At 37.8% G+C, this 19,769-nt stretch overlaps 1 protein-coding gene across 14 annotated transcripts in view; it reads left to right on the forward strand.

The window, feature by feature from the left end:
• Positions 1-19,769, forward strand: part of DOCK3 (dedicator of cytokinesis 3) — a 504,996-nt gene that overhangs the window by 265,575 nt on the left and 219,652 nt on the right. For all 14 annotated transcript variants that reach the window (XM_021068831.1, XM_021068838.1, XM_021068839.1 and 11 more), the window contains one exon: positions 16,548-16,632. In XM_021068831.1, coding sequence (XP_020924490.1) covers positions 16,548-16,632 — 85 coding nt within the window. The remainder of the gene's footprint in view (positions 1-16,547; positions 16,633-19,769) is intronic.

The raw sequence follows: 19,769 nt of genomic DNA on the forward strand, positions 1-19,769 counted from the left end.
TATAGTGCACATATCTTTTTCAGTGAAAGTTTTGTCTGGATATATGCCTAGGAGTGGGATTGTTGGATCATACAGTAGTGTGTATGTTATTCCCACCCTCCCAGTTCTTCCCTCACCCCAGCGGTTCACCTATGGTAACCATAAGATTGATTTTAAAAATCTTTGAGTTTGTTTCTGTTTTTAAAAGTAAGTTTTGTATCATTTTTATTAAATTTCAACATGTAATTGATATGATATTTGTCTTGCTCTGTCTTACTTCACTCATTATGATAATCTCTAGGTACATTCCTTAAATTTGAGTGGACATTCGAGTATTAATCAGGCATTTGAAGAAATTCTTTTGTAGGAAAGAGAGAGAGAGAGACCAAAATATCTGATGCTAGAGAGAACTAGAGATTAGTAAAGAGCTTTAAGAAAGAATCTCTGAATATCCTCAAAGAGAATCAAGAAGATTCATTATGTATTTTAAAATGCTATGAAAAAGAAATGGAGAATATTATTTCAAAAGAGAGTTCAGGAAGAGAGCAGTAAGATAATTTTATGTTATCTCTAGGAAAATAAAACAGAAAGATGAGAAATGGTTGTAGAAAGAAGAACAATACAGAGATTCAGTCCAGAGGTTCCAACATCAATCATTGTAATTTCCAGGAAAAAAAATAAAGGCAATAAGGAGGAAATTCTAAGGAAATGATAGAAGAGAATTTCTCAGAGCCAAAGAGCAGGTGACTTAAGATTGAAAGAACCCATAAAATACCTAGTGTAATGAGGGGGAAGAAAAACCAAAACTCAGAGCGAGGCAGTTCAGATATTTCAGCATGAAGAGAAGATCCTAAAAGGTTATCAGAAATATAGATCTTCTTACAAAAGAGTAAGATTCACAACCCCAAAAGTTTTAGCACTAACACTAGATCCTTGAATATAATGAAGTTATGTCTTCAAAATTCCATTGGGGAATTATTTGCCAGCATCAGAAGTTTATAAACAACCAAACTGTATAATCAAGCAAGGGCTAAATAAACCATTTTAAAGTATTTGAGGGGAGGTCCTGTCGTGGCTCAGTAGTTAACAAATCCAGCTAGGAACCATGAGGTTGCGGGTTCAATCCCTGGCCTCACTGAGTGGGTTAAGGGATCTGGTGTTGCCGTGAGCTGTGGTGTAGGTCATAGACGCAGCTGTATTTCACGTTGCTATGGCTCTGGTGTAGGCCAGAGCCTACAGCTCTGATTAGACCCCTAGCCTGGGAACCTCCATATGCCACAGGTGCAGCCCTAGAAGAGACAAAAGTAAATAAATAAATGAATAAAAATAAAGTATTCGAGGATGCAGAAGGTTCCTATTGTGGCTCAGCAGATTATGAACCTGACTACTATCCATGAGATGTGGGTTCGATCCCTGGCCTCGTTAAGGATCTGGTGTTGTTATGAGCTGTGATGTAGTTTTCAGACCCGGCTCAGATCCTACATTACTGTGGCTGTGGCTGGTAGTTGGAGCTCCTGTTGTACCTCTAGCCTAGGAACTTCTATATGTCCCTTGTGCAGCCCCTCCCCCCCCCGCCCAAAAAAAGTATTCAAGGATGTAGAAGTTACTTTTCATGGCTTCTTTTTTTTTTCTTTTTTTTTTTTATCTTTTTATTTTTACTTTTTTTTTGCAATTATCTTTTTTTTTTAATAATTTTTTTTTATTTTCCCACTGTACAGCAAGGGGGTCAGGTTATCCACATGTATACATTACAATTACATTTTTCCCCCACCCTTTCTTCTGTTGCATCATGAGTATCTAGACAAAGTTCTCAATGCTATTCAGCAGGATCTCCTTGTAAATCTATTCTAAGTTGTGTCTGATAAGCCCAAGCTCCTGATCCCTCCCACTCCCTCCCCCTCCCATCAGGCAGCCACAAGTCTCTTCTCCAAGTCCATGATTTTCTTTTCTGAGGAGATGTTCATTTGTGCTGGATATTAGATTCCAGTTATAAGTGATATCATATGGTATTTGTCTTTCTCTCTCTGACTCATTTCACTCAGGATGAGATTCTCTAGCTCCATCCATGTTGCTGCAAATGGCATTATGTCATTCTTTTTTATGGCTGAGTAGGATTCCATTGTGTATATATACCACACCTTCCAAATCCAGTCATCTGTCGATGGACATTTAGGTTGTTTCCATGTCCTGGCTATTGTGAATAGTGCTGCAATGAACATGCGGGTACACGTGTCTCTTTTAAGTAGAGTTTTGTCCAGATAGATGCCCAGGAGTGGGATTGCGGGGTCATATGGAAGTTCTATGGATAGATTTCTAAGGTATCTCCAAACTGTTCTCCATAGTGGCTGTACCAGTTTACATTCCCACCAACAGTGCAGGAGGGTTCCCTTTTCTCCACAGCCCCTCCAGCACTTGTTATTTGTGGATTTATTAACGATGGCCATTCTGACTGGTGTGAGGTGGTATCTCATGGTAGTTTTGATTTGCATTTCTCTTATAATCAGCGATGTTGAGCATTTTTTCATGTGTTTGTTGGCCATCTGTATATCTTCTTTGGAGAAATGTCTATTCAGGTCTTTTGCCCGTTTTTCCATTGATTGATTGGCTTTTTTGCTGTTGGGTTGTATAAGTTGTTTATATATTCTAGAGATTAAGCCCTTGTCCATTGCATCATTTGCAACTGTTTTCTCCCATTCTGTAAGTTGTCTTTTTGTTTTCTTTTGGGTTTCCTTTGCTGTGCAAAAGCTTTTCAGTTTGATGAGGTCCCATGGGTTTATTTTTGCTCTAATTTCTATTGCTTTGGGAGACTGACCTGAGAAAATATTCATGATGTTGATGTCAGAGAGTGTTTTGCCTATGTTTTCTTCTAGGAGTTTGATGGTGTCCTGTCGTATATTTAAGTCTTTCAGCCATTTTGAGTTTATTTTTGTGCATGGTGTGAGGGTGTGTTCTAGTTTCATTGCTTTGCATGCAGCTCTCCAGGTTTCCCAGCAATGCTTGCTGAATAGACTTTTCTTTTTCCCATGTTATGTTCTTGCCTCCCTTGCATGGCTTCTTTCTTAAAAGAAGAATGCGTTCTTGCAGAAGTAGAAGAGTATTATCAGGAAATGTATTAAACAGTGGATCCAACCCAGAGGGGTGCTGTTCAGTGGAAAAGAAAAAAGTCCAACCCTAAATTGGTTATTTGTGGCCTTTTGAAGTGACAACATCATATCCTTGTTTTATTAAATTACATCCTCTCTTTACTGTTACTAGGATTGGTTGGCACACATCACACACTCCTTGTATGATGTAACATGGATCCAGGAGTATCACAGATCAGACAGTGTTCTCAAAATCTAACTTTAGGCAATAAAAATCTTAGCAAAATGCAAGATGTTAACAGCATAGCTATTGATCCTGTCTCCTCAGCCCCATCGTACTATGTTATAAAATGATATTGCATATATTTTAAAAAGCTAAATAGTAGTAATTTTCAAATATAACATTGTGTGCCAGATTGTTGCACTTGAACTAATGACACTAACAGTTGTATAAATCATTATGCTGCAGTTAACTGTAGCTATAAATACCAGTACATGAACAAGTGAAATGCTTCAGAAATATCAATACCTCTTTATGACAAAACTTGGAAAACAGATCAGTCAGATTTTGTTTGTCAGGTCTGAAACTTAAAGATGATAGCTTGGAAACAAGTTCAAATTATATTTGGAAAAGGTAGAGACCATTATAAATACATGTCTGTAAATTACAGAGCTATCCCACCTTCATTAGTAACTTTTTCTCATCAAAGTGTGTACATGCTTGTTAGGGGGGACTATTTAAATATTCATTTTAATAAACAAAAACCAGAAACACAATTCTTCTTCCCCAATACTTTTTTCCTTATTCTCTCCCCTCCCCCCTGATCCTCTCTTCTAGTGTTTCTGTATCTTCTGCCCTCCCTTCTCCCTCCTCTTCCACTTATTTCCTCCTCCCCTTCTTATTCTCTCCATTTTCCTAGTGGAAAATAGTCACTTAAAAACTTAAATGAGAACTTTGTAGGTCTACTATTCTTAAAGGAAAAACGCATATTGCACCCCAGACCGATAGGACTGTTCTCCCTGGTCCTCACTTAAACTAACACTTATAAAAATTTTCCTTCTTGGAGTTTCTGTTGTGGCTCAGTGGGTTAAGAATCTGACATAGTACCCATAAGGATGCAAGTTTGATCCCTGGCCTTGCTCATTGGGTTAAGGATTCAGTGTTACCACAAGCTGTGCCTTAGATGCCTTAGATGCAGCTTGGATTCAGGTGTTGCCATATCTGTGGCGTAGGCCTGCAGCTGTGACTCTGATTCGACCCCTAGCCAGGGAACTTCCATATGCTATAGGTGTAGCCATAAAGAAAAATAAGTCAATAAATAAAAATTGTCTTTCTTACTTTGAGAAAGAGATGGTGTGCTATAAAAATTGTCATTTCACGTCATTAGATTATTTAAAGGAGACTATTGCATGAAACACCTCAGCACTAATAACCATATCCATCATTCCTGTATTATACCTTCATAGTTCTACACTTCTTATTCCACCACACTTTTTTTTTGGGGGGGGGTCTTTTCTAGGGCCATTCCTACAGCATATGGAGGTTCCCAGGCTAGGCTTCCAATCGGAGCTGCAGCCGCTGGCCTACACCATAGCCACAGCAATGCAGGATCCGAGCCACATCTGCGACCTATACCACAGCTCACGGCAACTCCGGATCCTTAACCCACTGAGCAAGGCCAGGGACTGAACCTGCAACCTCATGGTTTCTAGTCGGATTTGTTAACCACTGCACCATGACGGGAACTCCTGTTCCACCACACTTTTATAAATGCCATAAAATATTGAAGCTTGGCATACTTTGGCATGTGGTAGGTGCACAATGTTTGCTGAATGTATTTTTACATTGTAATTAATGTAATTAAATAGTGATCATATAATTTTAAACTTTGTGCATTTTTCTTTAGACCCTTAAGCATTATAGCTCTGCCTTTTCAGAAACTATTAATAGCAGCTATTAATAGTTTATTGAGGAGTTCCCTTTGTGGCTCAGAGGCTTAAGGACCCAGTGTTGTCTCTGTGAGGATGCAGTTTCGATCCCTGGCCTGGCTTAGTGGATTAGGGATCTGGCATTGCTGTAGATTGCAGCATAGGTCACAGATACAGCTCAGATCCAGTATTGCTGTGGTTGTGGGGTAAGCTGCAGCTTCAGCTCCAATTCTGGCCCTGGCCATAAAAAGGAAAAAAAAAATAGTTTATTGAGTACATCTACCTATATCACTGTGTCAAGTGGATGGTCTAACTTACATGCACTGTTATAATTAAATGCTATTATGCTCTTCCAAGAGTTCTGTTTTACCTGAAGAGGAAAGTGAGGTTCAGAAGCACTTTTTCCATTGTTGCATAGTGAGTGGTAGAACTGGTGTTTATACCCAGAACTGATCCCAAAGCCCATATAGTGTAATCAGAACCTTACCGTCTCTATGATTATCTTTTTTTTTTTTTTTTTTTCCTGCTTCGTAGGGCCACACCTGCAATATATGGAAGTTCCCAGGCCAGCGGTCAAATGGGAGCTACAGCTGCCAGCCCATGCCATAGCCACAGCAGCACCAGATCCAGGCTATGTCTGCAACCTACACCACAGCTTGCAGCAGTGCCAGATCCTTAACCCACTGAGCAAGGCCAGGGATCAAACCCGCATCCTCATGGATACCAGTCAAGTTTGTTACCATTGAGCCACAATGGAAACTCCCTCTACAATTATCTTTAAGTGTGAGTCTTAAAACCAAGCAAATAATTGTCAGTATTTCTAATCTATGGGTTATTTTACCCTTGTTGTATTATCTACACTATAATTCCCATTATATAGGTGTAGATATAGATATATCTGCTTTAACATTGATTTAGAACTTTCAAGAATAGAAATTAAACTGGTACTTTACTCTTTTATTTAGAGTTTAAATTAAATGCAGAGTGCTCCACATCTACGTAACAATTTTGTTTCCTGAGATTAGGAATTATTATTTGGCCAAAAATTTGAAGATTCCAGCATTAAATTCACATGACTTGTATTTGTTGGCCTCTTCACCTATGTGTGCACTCATTTCATAAGTGAAAATTGTTAAAATTGTATTAGGTAGAAATCAGCGTTTGTAATACTGTGTTTTAAAATACAGGAAGGGCATAAAACAAGATTGTCTTCAAATTAACTGGCCATTATCTCTGCTCAAGAAATCTATTCAAAGGAAAAGTCAGTTAATTATATCCTTCCCAGGGGAATTTTAAAATAATTTGTCTAGCAGTGTAATTTTAATGTGTTAATTTGATATGTTTGATATCTTCCATAAAGATATTGACAAAAGTTTCTTTTCAGTCTCTAGTATCATTACTACAGTAAGCATAGCATACCTGAGTTAAAATTGCATTAACCCAGGACTGACTCAGCCTAACTGATCCTTTTCTTAGAAAAATACCTAAGTCAGAAATATTTTACTCTTAGAATAATTTATATCATTTTTGTATTTCTTCTTTAGGTAGAAAGTATAGATTTGAGTAAAATATAAACATTTTATAAAATTGTTGAATTAGAATGATATTTCAAGTATCAAATGAAAAAATGTATGCATTTTTATTGTGAAGTCTTATCGTTTAAGACCAGTCACCAATAGATTATAATTTCTATGTGGTTTTTTTTTTTTTTTGGTGGGGGGGTGTGCCCATGACATGTGGAAGTTCCAGGCCAGGGATTGAACCCATGCCACAGTAATGACAATGCCAGATCCTTGACTGCTAGGCTATCAGGGAACTCCAATTTCTAGTTATTTTATTCTCTCTCCCTCACCCTTCTCTCTCTCTCTCTCTCTATCTATCTATCTATCTATATATATATATATATATATATATGTACAAATGTACGTATATGTAGCTGCTGTGGCTATGGCGTATATACATTATATATGTATATAATTTCCCTCCCTTGCCTCTCTTCTACCTTCTCCAATTTTCAAAGATGCCAACCCACCCATATCTCTTTATTCCAACCTATTTATGTTCCTCACCAAGGAAATTGCTCTTGGAGGAAGCAACACAAGCAGCAGTTTGGGTTGTAGTATGCAGAAAATACTGTCACCCTACCCTCTACCCCAGCAAGTTTCCTCTGAGTAGATTTTTAGCAAGGACTTAGAAAGTTTTATGGCTCAGTACTTTCTCTTTAAGGGCATAGTGATGTTTTCCAGCTTCAGGAAATCTGATATTAGCAGAAGCTTCTAGTGCTTTCTTAAATTTTTCTGATATAAAGTGTTATGCCCACCAATCAGTATTTTGCCATACTTAATAAATCTGGGATAATTATGTTTAAAGTATGCATGTGTCAGAATTCTTCTATCAAGTTAGCATGTTCAAATGACTGACATACACATGCACACACACACACACACACGTTCTTTGTGTATCTGTTTGGCTCATCAGCATACCCTGCACTTAGCACAGTGCATGCACTTGATAGGCACTACGTGAATGTATCTAAGTAACAAGGTGGATTTTTCTTATGCTTGGTGGCTACTCATTCATCATTCTATGTTTATTTCCCTTTGGGTTGATATATTGACATAAAATCATTCCTCAAAATACTATGACCAAATTATAACCTAGAAGAAATGGTTCTTAGAAAGGTACAATCTTCCAAGACTAAACCAGGAAGAAATAAAAAAGATGAACAGACCAATCACAAGTATTGAAATTGAAACTGTGATTTAAAAACTCCTAGCAAAGGAAAGTCCAGGACCAGATGGCTTCACAGGCATATTTTATCAAACATGCAGAGAATAATTAACACCTATTCTGCTGAAACTCTTCCAAAAAATTACAGAGTAAGGATCACTCCAAACTCATTCTATGAGGCCACTATCACCCTGATACCATAAAAAAAAAGAAAATTACAGGCCAGTGTCACTGATGAACATAGATTCAAAAATACTCAACAAAATATTAGCAAACCAAATCTAACTACATAGTAAAAGGATCATATACCATGATCATTTATCCCAGGGATCCAAGGATTCTTCAATATCTGCAAACTGAAGAATAAAACCATAAGATCATCTCAATAGATGAAGAAAAAGCTCTTGACAAAATTCAGTACCCATTTCTAATAAAAACCCTCCATAAAGTGGGCATAGAGGGAACCTACCTCAATATAATTAAAGCCATATATGATAAACCCACATCTAACGCCATTGTCAATGGTGAAAAGCTGAAAGCATTTCTACTAAGATCAGGGACAAGACAAGGATGTCCACTTTCACCACTGTTCTTCAACATAGTTTTGGAAGTCCATGCCAAGGCAATTAGGAAGAAAAAGAAATAAAAGGAAGCCAAATGGGAAAAGAGGCAAAAGTATCACTGTTTGTAGATGACATGATACTATATGTAGAAAAGATGCTACCAGAGAACCATTGTGCTCATCAATGAATTTGGTAAAGTTGAAGGATACAAAATTAATACAGAGATGTCTCAATTCTGTATACCTTTTTTTTTTTTTTTTTTTTTTTTTGTCTTTTTAGGGTTGTACCTGCAGCACACGGAGGATCCCAAGCTAGGGGTCCAGTCAGAGCTATAGCTTCCAGTTTATGCCAGAGCCACAGTGACACGGGATCTGAGCAGTGTCTGTGACTTACACCATAGTTCATGGCAACACTGGATCCTTAACCCACTGAGCAAGGCAAGGGATCGAACCCGCATCCTTATGGATGCTAGTTGGGTTTGTTAACCACTGAGCCACAGTGGGAACTCCACAATTCTATATACTAACATGAAAGATCAGAAAGAGAAATTAGGGAAACAATCCCATTTACCATTACATGAAAGAGAATAAAATATTTGGGAATAAACATACCTAAAGAGACAAAAGACCTGTACTGTGAAAACTATAAGATGCTGATGAGAAATAAAAGGTGGGAGTTCCCACTGAGGCACAATGGGATCAGTACCTTCTCTGCAGTGCCAGGGCATAGGTTCAATCCCCAGCCCAGCAGAGTGGGTTAAAGGATCTGACATTGCTGCAACTGTGGCATAGGTTGCAGCTGCCACTCAGATCTGATCCATGACCCAGGAACTCCAAATGCCACTGGGTAGCCCCCCCCCGCCCCAGAAAAAGAAAAAAAAAAGGAAATAAATCAAAGATGACAGAAGCAAATGGAAAGATATACCATGCTCTTGGATTGGAAGAATCAATATTGTCAAAATGACTCTACTTCCCAAGGCAATCTACAGATTCAGTGCAATCCCTGTGAAGTTACCAATGACCCTCTTCACAGAACTAGAAGAAAATATTTTCAAATTTGTTGAAAACAAAAAAGACCCCAACTAGCCAAAGCAATATTTAAAAAGAAGAATAGAACTGGAAGAATCAGGCTGACTGCAGATTACACTACAAAGCTACAGTCATCAGAACAGCATGATACTGACACAACAACAGACATAGATCAATGGAACAGGATAGAAAGTCCGGAAATAAACCCAAGCACCTATGGTCAGCTAATCTATGATGAAGGAGGCAAGAACATAAAGTGGAGGAAAGACAGTCTCTTCAATAAGGAATGCTGGGAAAATTGGACAGTTACTTGTAAAAAAATGAAGTTAGAACATTCTCTAACACCATATACAAACATAACTTCAAAATGGATTAAATACCTAAATGTAAAGCTGGGTATTATAAAACTGGAGGAAAACATAGGTACAATATTCTTTGACATAAATCAGCAATATTTTGATGATCCACTTTCTGGTGTAATGACAATAAAAGTAAAAAACAGTGGGATCTAATTAAATGCAAAGGCTTTTGCACAGCAAAGGAAACCATTAAACAATGAAAAGACAACCCACAGAATGGAAGAAAAATTTTGTAAACAAATCAACCAACAAGTGATTAATATCCAAAATATACAAACATCTCATGGAGCTTTATATTAAAAAAAAAATCAGGAGTTCCCATTGTGGCTCAGTGGTTAACTAATCCTACTAGAGACCATGAGGTTGCGGGTTCGATCCCTGGCCTTGCTCAGTGGGTTAAGGATCCGGTGTTGCCATGAGCTGTGGTGTAGGTTGCAGACGCGGCTCGGATCCTGCATTGCTGTGGCTCTGGCATAGGCTGTCGGCTATAGCTCTGATTCTACCCCTAGCCTGGGACCCTCCATGTGCCACAGGAGCAGCCCAAGAAATGGTAAAAAGACCAAAAAAAAAAAATCAATAATGTACAGAAAAGCTAAACAGATGTATCTCCAAAGAAAACATACAGAGGGCCAAAAAGTACGTGAAAAGATGCTCAACATCACTAATTATTAGAGACATAAAAGTCAAAGCTACAATGGAGTATCACTTCACACCAGTCAAAATGGCCATCATCAAAAAGTCTATGAACAGTTAAGGTTGGAGAAAGTGTGGAGAAGAGGGAACCCTTCTACACTGTTGGTGGGAATGTAAATTGGTACAGCCACTATGGAGGACAGTATGACGGTTCCTTAAAAAACTAAATATAGAACCATCATGTCATCCAGCAATCCCACTCCTGGGCATATATCTGAAGAAGATCATATATGAAAGATATGTGCATCCCAATGTTCACTGCAGCAACATTTACAATAGCCAAGACATGGAAGCAACCTAAATGTCCATCAACAGAGGAATGTATAGAGAAGATGTGGTACCTATATACAATGAAATATTACTCAGCCATAAAAAAGAACAAAATAATTCTATTTGCAGCAACATGGATGGTCTTAGAGATTATCATCCTGAGTGAAGTAAGTAGGATAAAGACAAATAGCATATGATACCATTTATATGTGTAATCTAATAGAAATGATACAAAAGAACTTATTTAAAAAACAAGTAAACTCACAGTTTTCAAAACCATTCTTATGGTTACCATAAGTGAAACCATCAGGGGATGGAGGCAAGAGAAGAATTGGGAGGGAGGGAATAACATATACACACTCTTGTATAAAATAGATAATTAATGAGAACCTACTGTATAGCACAGGAAAATCTACTCAGTAATTTGTAATAACCTATATGAGAAAAAAGAATGGATATAATTATATGTATCACTGATTCACTTTGCTGTATACCTGAAACTAATACAACATTGTAAATCAACAGTAATCCATAAAATTAAATAGTTTAAAAAACTGGTATGACCAAATTGATTATAGTCACTTATAGCCATCAGTACTTAACTTTATGGTTAATAGAAAGGCAACAGGAATAAAGGAAATGTCATGGATTCAGAGTAAGACAGCTTGAGACAACCTCAACTCTACTCCCTTAATAGGCTATCTGGTTAACCTCTTTGGGCCTCAGTCTCCTCAAATATAAAATGGATTTAGGAATTGCCTGATGACTCAGCAGGTTAAGGATCTGGCGTTGTCACTGCTTCACTGCTATGGCTCAGGTCATTGCTGTGTGAGTGTTTGATCCCTGGCCTGGGAACTTCTGCATGCCATGTGTGTGGCCAAAAAAAAAAAATTTTAATAAAAATAAAATGAGTCCGATACTGTGTACTTCCCATAATACTTTGAGAGGATATATGTAAAATGCCTATTCCAGGTATATGTTCGGTAAAAGGTAGCTATTATTACTTATTTATTGTATTTTATTATTATATAAATATAAATATACCGTGATTTCATTAGTATAGTTACATCTCTGTGCCCTTACTATAGGTAATAGAAAAAGGCACTGCCCACAGGAAATTTAATACCTGTAGCCTTTCTCAACTCTTTCTGGTGGAGAACTAAGTCCTAAATGTCTTAAAACATCCGTTGTATGTAATTAGTTAACTTCAAGGTTTTTTTTGTTTTCTGCTTCAGATGTAGAAACCCAGAAGGAGATACAATAGAAAATAGAATAGGGAGTTACCATTGTGGCTCAGTGGTAATGAACCCAACTAGTATCCATGAGGATGGAGGTTTGATCCCTGGCCTTGTTCAGTGTGTTAAGGATCTTGCGTTGCCATGAGCTGTTGTGTAGGTCACAAACGTGGCTTAGATCTGGCATTGCTGTGGCTGTGGCATAGGCCAGCAGCTACAGCTCTGATTCGACCCCTGGCCTGGGGTGTGGCCCTAAAAAGGTCACAAGGCTGTGGGACATTAAAAAAACATGTAAAATTCAAATAATTTGATATTGAGATTAAAGGCCTTTAGAGAAGTGTACCTAAAATAATGTAAGAGCAAATATGTCTCTTATTTTACTGCTTTGTCCCTAAGTTCAGCATGAGCCTAGCACATAGTAGGTGCCAATAAATATTTATTGAATTATTGGAATGAGTGATTAGTGACAAGTTGTGAGAAAAGACTAAATATTTTGCGAAGACTCTTCACCTAAACAATTAGTAAGACTTTTGAAGACTCAGCTTTATACTACATCTGTATGTAGATACATACTTGGTTGTATGCCTCCTGCTTGTGTCCATCTGTTTCAGTCTTTTTTCAGACACTATTCTCTTTAATCGCAGTTCTTGTACTTTAAGCCATATTTTTGCTAACGATGTAACACAATGATAATTATAACAGCAAAAGCAATTCACAGTGCTTGGCAGTATACTGAGTGCTTTACATGGATTAATCCTTCCAACAGCCTATGATAGCAGAGAAGACAGTGTGACTTGGTGGGAGAACAAAGGTACAAACTAGGCAATCTGACTTCAGAGCCCATGCTTCTAACTACTCCACTGCACTGCCTCCCTTTTCTATGAAGACAGAGAAAAAACTAAGTTGACTATTCCATGCACTTAGCTGGTCACTATTCTTAGACACCATAAGGGGAAATAGCCAGGAACGTCTTTTATGGGGTGAAATTTGTTGTGCACATGTGTTGTTTCTCACTGTGCAGCATCTCTGCCTTCTTCCAGTGAGGACAGTCTTTCAGTTTAGCTTTTGGAAACTATTTTTCTCCCATTGAAGATGATCTTAATAGAAGGAAATCAGTTTCTGGTTTTATTAAATCACCTGTTAATCATTTTCTTATTTCCTAGTATAATGAAATAAAAAAAACTAAACGGGTATTTTATTCTAGTGACTTCTAGAAGAGGGAAATCATTTTGTTCTCAGGGGAGAATTAACATGATGAATTGCTTGACTCAGAAACTGCTGTAGGAATTCCTCTAGTGGCTCAGAGTGTTAAGAACCTGACAGTATCTGTGAGAATACGGGTTTGATCCCTGGCCTCTCTCATTGGGCTAAGGATCTAATGTTGCCGTAAGCTACAGCATAGGTTGCAGATGTGGCTCGGATCCCGTGTTGCTGTGTCTGTGGTGTAGGTGGGCAGCTGCAGCTCTGATTTGACCCCTAGCCTGGGAATTTCCATATGTCACAGATGTGGCCCTAAAAAGAAAAAGAAAAAAAAAACTGCTATATTTCCTGTATCCAGCATGATTGGTGGTATATGATAGCTCTTCAGAAAGTGTCTTTGGGTGAGTGGATGGGTACATTGGTGGATAATTGAATGGACAAACAAGAAAAGGGTGTAATAGTTCCAAGAAAGAGTTTGCATAATAGATGCCAGTCTCCGCACAAACCCTGTCACTGAGTGTGGTGCACATGCACTCAACCCCAGCTCTGTTCACTTAGATCTATCTGAATTTTTCTTAAGCTGTTGTATTAAAAACATCTATTTTGATTAGATTATTTGTACAGTCTTTTTCAGGTATTTTATGACTATCAGTGGTTAAAGAATAGGCCTAAAATTTTCTCTCTTCATTTTTGTATTTAAAGAAATTTCAATAGTATGATACAGAAAGTGTGTAAAGTGTTTTAAATTGAGCAATTGTCTAATTCTACTATCCTTATACAGATACAGATGTCATTTTTGTGACTTTTCCACTGTTTTTTTATATGTATGTAAAAGTATTCTCAATATTCAAGATTACAACTGCAAAATTATCTTTTAAGTATAAATTGCTTTTTAAAACAAGAGAGGTGAGAACTCCTGCTATGGCACAGTGGGTTAAGAATCCGACTGCAGGGAGTTCCCTTTGTGGCTCAGTGCTAGTGAACCCACCTAGTATCCATGAGGATGGGGTTTGATCCCCGGCCTCACTCATTGCGTTAAGGATCTGATGTTGCCATGAGCTGTGGTGTAGGTTGCAGACATAGCTCAGATCTGGCATTGTTGTGGCTGTGGCATAAGCCGGCAGCTGTAGATCCAATTTGACCCCAAGCATGGGAACTTCCATATGCTGCAGGTGTGGCCCTAAAAAAAAAAAAAAAAAAGAATCTGACTGGGGAGTCATGGGTTCCATCCTGGCCCAGCACAGTGGGTTAAAGGATCTGGCATTGCCACAGGCATAGCTTAGGTCCAGCTATAGCTCAGATTCAATCCCTGGTCGTGGAGCTTCCATATGCCATGGGTACAGCCATTTAAAAAAAAAAAAAAAAAAAAAAAAAAAAAAAAACTAAAGAGGTAGAAATGATATGCTTCAGCTCTGTCTTGCCCTCCATGACAACACTACTGCTTTTACATGCTATAGGTATTAGAAGCCAGAGGCCTGAAGTTATTTCAGAGAAATTAAGAATAATTGGTAAGAGGTAGTTAAATGGTGTCTTCTTTGATCTATGAAGACAAGAAATAAAATATCTTAGAGATTTAAGTGCATTATCTTCAGTAATAGTATTTGATGGTTTTACCGTTAAGTTGTAGACTATTTTAGTTAAGGCCAACAGTGTATTACTGATCTTCTCATCATGCAAAACTATGAGGTTTTTCTTTTTAGCTTTTAGTACCAAAAAATTATTCCTTTTTAAAAATGTATATTTCTCTATTATATAATAATACAAGTTATAATAATAGATAATAGGAAGATATGAGTTTTTTCCTTTAATAGAAAAATGGTTTCTCCTTTTTTCTTATCTGCTAGAAAAGTACACATCTAAATTTTAATTCTTATTCATAGTAATCATAATAGTCTATGTAATTAGTGTGCTTGCTTATATACCATCTTCATATAGGTTTGATTTCCCATTTTTTAAACAATCTCATTACAATTTCTTTAGCCTCTTCATATCTTTCCATATAAATAGGGTGTAAATTATAAATAAATCTGCACTTTGGATGTACACATATCTTTAAATATGTGGGAGTTTTATGCACAGAAAGAGCCTACAGAATTAGTTTTACTAGCATATTCTAAATGTAGTTTATAATATGGGTGAAGTGAAAAATATGTATATACTTCTTCTATCATCAATGGAATATTTTTCCTGGTACGATAATTTATTGGTACAATAACATTTGTTTTGGAATAGGGTGGTCACATAGCAGCTCTTGAAACCCTGATGAGGAGTTCCCGTCGTGGCGCAGTGGTTAACGAATCCGACTAGGAACCATGAGGTTGAGGGTTCGGTCCCTGCCCTTGCTCAGTGGGTTAACGATCCGGCGTTGCCGTGAGCTGTGGTGTAGGTTGCAGACATGGCTCGGATCCTGCGTTGCTGTGGCTCTGGTGTAGGCTGGTGGCTACAGCTCCGATTCGACCCCTAGCCTGGGAACCTCCATATACCGTGGGAGCAGCCCAAGAAAAGGCAAAAAGAAAAAAAAAAAAAGAAAGAAACCCTGATGAGAGTTCTAGGCCCTCTCCTCAGAGAAGATACATATACATGAACACATGCACATACTTTTTAAAGTAGTTACGGGGGTCCACAACCCCCTAATTTCACTGGACTCCAAGTTTAGAACTGTTCCTGACAGTGAGAAAGGTGCTAACATGTACTGAATATAAATTATGTACCTTATTTGAACCCAAGAGTTTTACCCATTCAGAGTTATTTCCACTCTCTCATACTGCTTCCCAATCAACCATTAGTCATCCTCACTTACTCCTTCCTGCCCAAGTTATACCAGATCTTTTAAGTATTATTTTCTTTAGTAGCAGCACTCCCTGGTTAAAATTCCATCTATATGGTCTTAAGATATTGGCTAATGTGTGGTGAAGTCTTTATTATAACCCAGTGTCAGTATTAATTAAATAGAAAATTAGATAAAACTCAGTGCAAACATATATATATAGAGAGAGAGAGAGAGAGTTTAATACCTTTAGGAGGTGATTTTTATGTGTTTGACTTTGAGTTACAAATCTACTTGGACCATGAATAATTTTTTAATCCTAATGAAAGTAATGCATGGCTGAGTCTTGAGCATACTTGTAAAATAGGGGGAAATAGAAAAATAAACATGACTTATTAATGACCCAAGAAAACCTATCCTTAATGAAAAGATTTCTTTAATCTGTTATAAATGTAATACTGACTGAATCGTTTTTACTGTCACAGGGGGAACTGCTTGATTACTAAAATTGTCATAGTCTTAAAATTCCTAACCTCATTTATTTACCTAAAGGTAAACATAATTAGGTTACAGAGCAAAGGCATATCCCTGCTGGGGCAGGCTCTGAACCTCTGTCCACAAGGTCATGGCAGGCATGGATTCCTAGGCACATAAAGAAAGATTAGTAATCTGAGGACATGGCATGCTCAATGTGGTCTTTCTCTTTACTAGGCATTTGGGCCTGGACCTGGTGCCTCGAAAGGACTTTGAAGTAGTGGATTCGGACCAGATTAGTGTTTCAGATCTCTATAAAATGGTAAGAAATATAACACAGGGTAGCTTGTTCCTGCACACTTCATTTTTGTCTCCTTTATTATCCCTAATTACGCTATGAAACAATATTGCTAAAATTATTCCTTTGTCATTGTTTTAATGTGTTACCTTATCTGGACAGTACCTATTATACTTGTTCTGTAAGTGGAATTTCTTTGTTGGATGTGTAATGTCTAGGGGCCATTTCTCAGTTGGTTTTGCTAGTAACAGAGCTCCTTCAGCCAACAGAAACTACTAAAATCCTGACTCTTACTACCTCTTAGGAAGACAAGGAGTTGAAGATGAAAAGAGCAAATTATTAGTTAATGTAATGATTGGTAACCCTGGAAATAATGTAACAATATTTCTTTTAAAATTTTTTATTGAAATATAGTTGATTTACAGTATTGTGTTAGTTTCTAGTGTAAAGCAAAGTGATTCAGTTATACTCACACATGTATATATACTGTATACATATGTGTACATGTTCTTTTTCCGATTCTTTTTATTATAGTTTATTATAAGTTATTGAATATAAGTCCCTATGCTATGCATTAGGACCTTATTATTTATCAGTGTATCAGTATTTCTAAGAGATACAGAAACTGATAAATCCTTTAGCTGTCTGCTCGTTATTTTCTTTTTTCTTTTTTTTTTTTTTTTTTTTTTTTGTCTTTTCAGGGCCATACGCATGGCATATGGAGGTTCCCAGGCTAGAGGTCCAGTCAGAGCTGTAGCTGCCGGCGTACACCACAGCCATAGCAACACAGAATCCGATCCACATCTGCGATGTACACCACAGCTCACGGCAACGCCAGATCCTTAACCCACTGAGTGAGGCCAGGGATTGAACCCGCAACCTCATGGTTCCTAGTCAGATTCATTTCCGCTGCACCATGACAGGAACTCCATGTTGGTTATTATTGAGTTAATATTACTTTAGCGGCTCGAGTTGCTGTCGAAGCATGGGTTTGATCCTCAGCCTGGTGCAGTGGGTTAAAGAATCCATCATTGCCACAGCTTTGGCATAGGTTGCAACCGTATCTTGGATTCAGTCCCTAGGCCAGACCCTTCCACATGCCACAGAGGCAGCCGTTAAAAAAAAAAAAAAAGTATATTGAGTTCACTGATAACCAGGATTACATTTTACAGGGCTTAAAGAGAAGAAGTAACTAAAGGTACAAAATTTTAAAGTAAAACAAATAAACATCAGAAACCTTAGGTGACCAGTAAGCTTAGACTAAAAGGACTGGGTAAAACCTCCCTTTGAGGAATATATATTTGAGGAATATAAATGAGAATTACAAGTTTTAGAAAGAATTACTAATTTCTCTTTAAGAAAATATAGTATTTGGGGGAACATAGAGGATACAAACTAGTCAGGGACCATAGGAAATTTGCCTGAATAATAGACAAATAGCATATCAATTTCTTCTATATATTAGTTTATTTATATTTACAAGCATGCAAAAGCATTTGTGTTCAATTGCCTTAACTATGCTCTGCACACAGTGATAGGTGTAAGATACTGAAATTAGAGATGAATGACTTATTCCTTCCTTCAAGAATATTACCACCTAGGGAGTTCCCATTGTGGTGCAGAGGAAATGAATCTGACTAGGAACCATGAGGTTGCAGGTTCGATCCCTGGCCTCACTCAGTGGGTTAAGGATCCGCATTGTCATGCGCAATGGTGTAGATTGCAGATGCGGCTCGGATCTGGCATTGTTATGACTGCGGTGCAGGCTGGCAGCTGTAGCTCCGATTGGACCCCTAGCCTGGGAACCTCTATGTGATGCAGGTGCGGCCCTAAAAAGCAAAAAAAAAAAAAAAAGAATATTACCATCTAGAATATTGGTTCCTAATTCCTTTAAGATTATGAAGGATCACATCAAATTTCTCCCAAGGATGATGCAAGTATGATTTTGCATATAAAATTTTACACTCAATTTTAAGGAATTGATGCTTGCCTCTGAAGCCCATACATGATCCCCATGTTTAGAAACTACTCTAGTGGGATCAAACAGACCACAAACAAGTAGTTGTCATATATGTGCTGCATGTCATAGTTAAGGTCTACACTGATGCTATTAGAGGGGGTGACTGATTTCCTAGGGCTGGGAAAAATCAGTGAAAGCTTTCAGAGCCTTGAGGGTTGAACAGTGATTCACCAGGAAGACAAGCAAAAAGGAAAGATATTTCAAAAAGGCACAGAGCATAGCGAAGTCATAATTCCAAAAAAACTGTAAGATATTTGGTAACTTTGGCATGTAAGTATGTGTTAGCAATTGGGAAATAAGGACAAGAAGAAGGGAAGAGCCAGATCATGAAGAACTTTGTAAGTCCCAGATTGATGGAACTGCTAGTCTGATAGAACCATGGAGTGGCATAATCAAATATTAGTTTTAAAATGCTGACTCTGGGGGGTGGGGGGGGAAGCTGACTGTCATTATAGAGTATAAAATGCAGAAGACTGGAATCAGAAAGGAAAAAGACCACAGAAGTGATTTGGACAAGAAATAATGACTAGACAGCAATAGGAATGGAGAATAAATGCGACAGAGAATATAGATGTTATAAGTAAAAATCATGAACATGAAGGAAGAATGAAAGCCTGAAGCTGAGAACTCTTCTCAGAGTGGTGGCTTCAAGGATATGATTTTTGGTAAGGACTTTGCATTTTATTTTAAGTGTGACGGAAGACCTGTAAAGGCATTTGAGCAGGGAAATTACATGATTGGCTTCCATTTTAAAAGGGAGAACTCCAGCTGATGTGTGCAGAAGGACTGTCTTGGGGTAAGAATGGAAGCAGGGAGCGATCATTCAACCAAAAGATTTTGATTTCAATATCTTGGGTTAGGTAGAGTTGAAACAGAGGAAGTGGTAAGTTGTTGGATTCTGAATATGTGTTGGAGGTAGGTCCATTCAGGGTTGCTGGTAGAACAGTTATGTGTGTTTACAAAAAAAGAGAGGGAGAGAAAGGCAGAGAAGAATGACTACTGTGTCTTGACCTGCCTAACTTTGACCTGGTTAAAGGTAGAAAAGGAAACATTGTGGAAGAAGCAGGTTTGAAAATAGAGCAGTGGGGATCAATAGTTTTAACTTTTCTTTTCAAGGTTTAGATGCCTTTTAAACTTCCAA

The sequence above is a fragment of the Sus scrofa genome, chromosome 13 (assembly GCF_000003025.6).
Source record: "Sus scrofa isolate TJ Tabasco breed Duroc chromosome 13, Sscrofa11.1, whole genome shotgun sequence".
NCBI lineage: Eukaryota > Metazoa > Chordata > Mammalia > Artiodactyla > Suidae > Sus > Sus scrofa.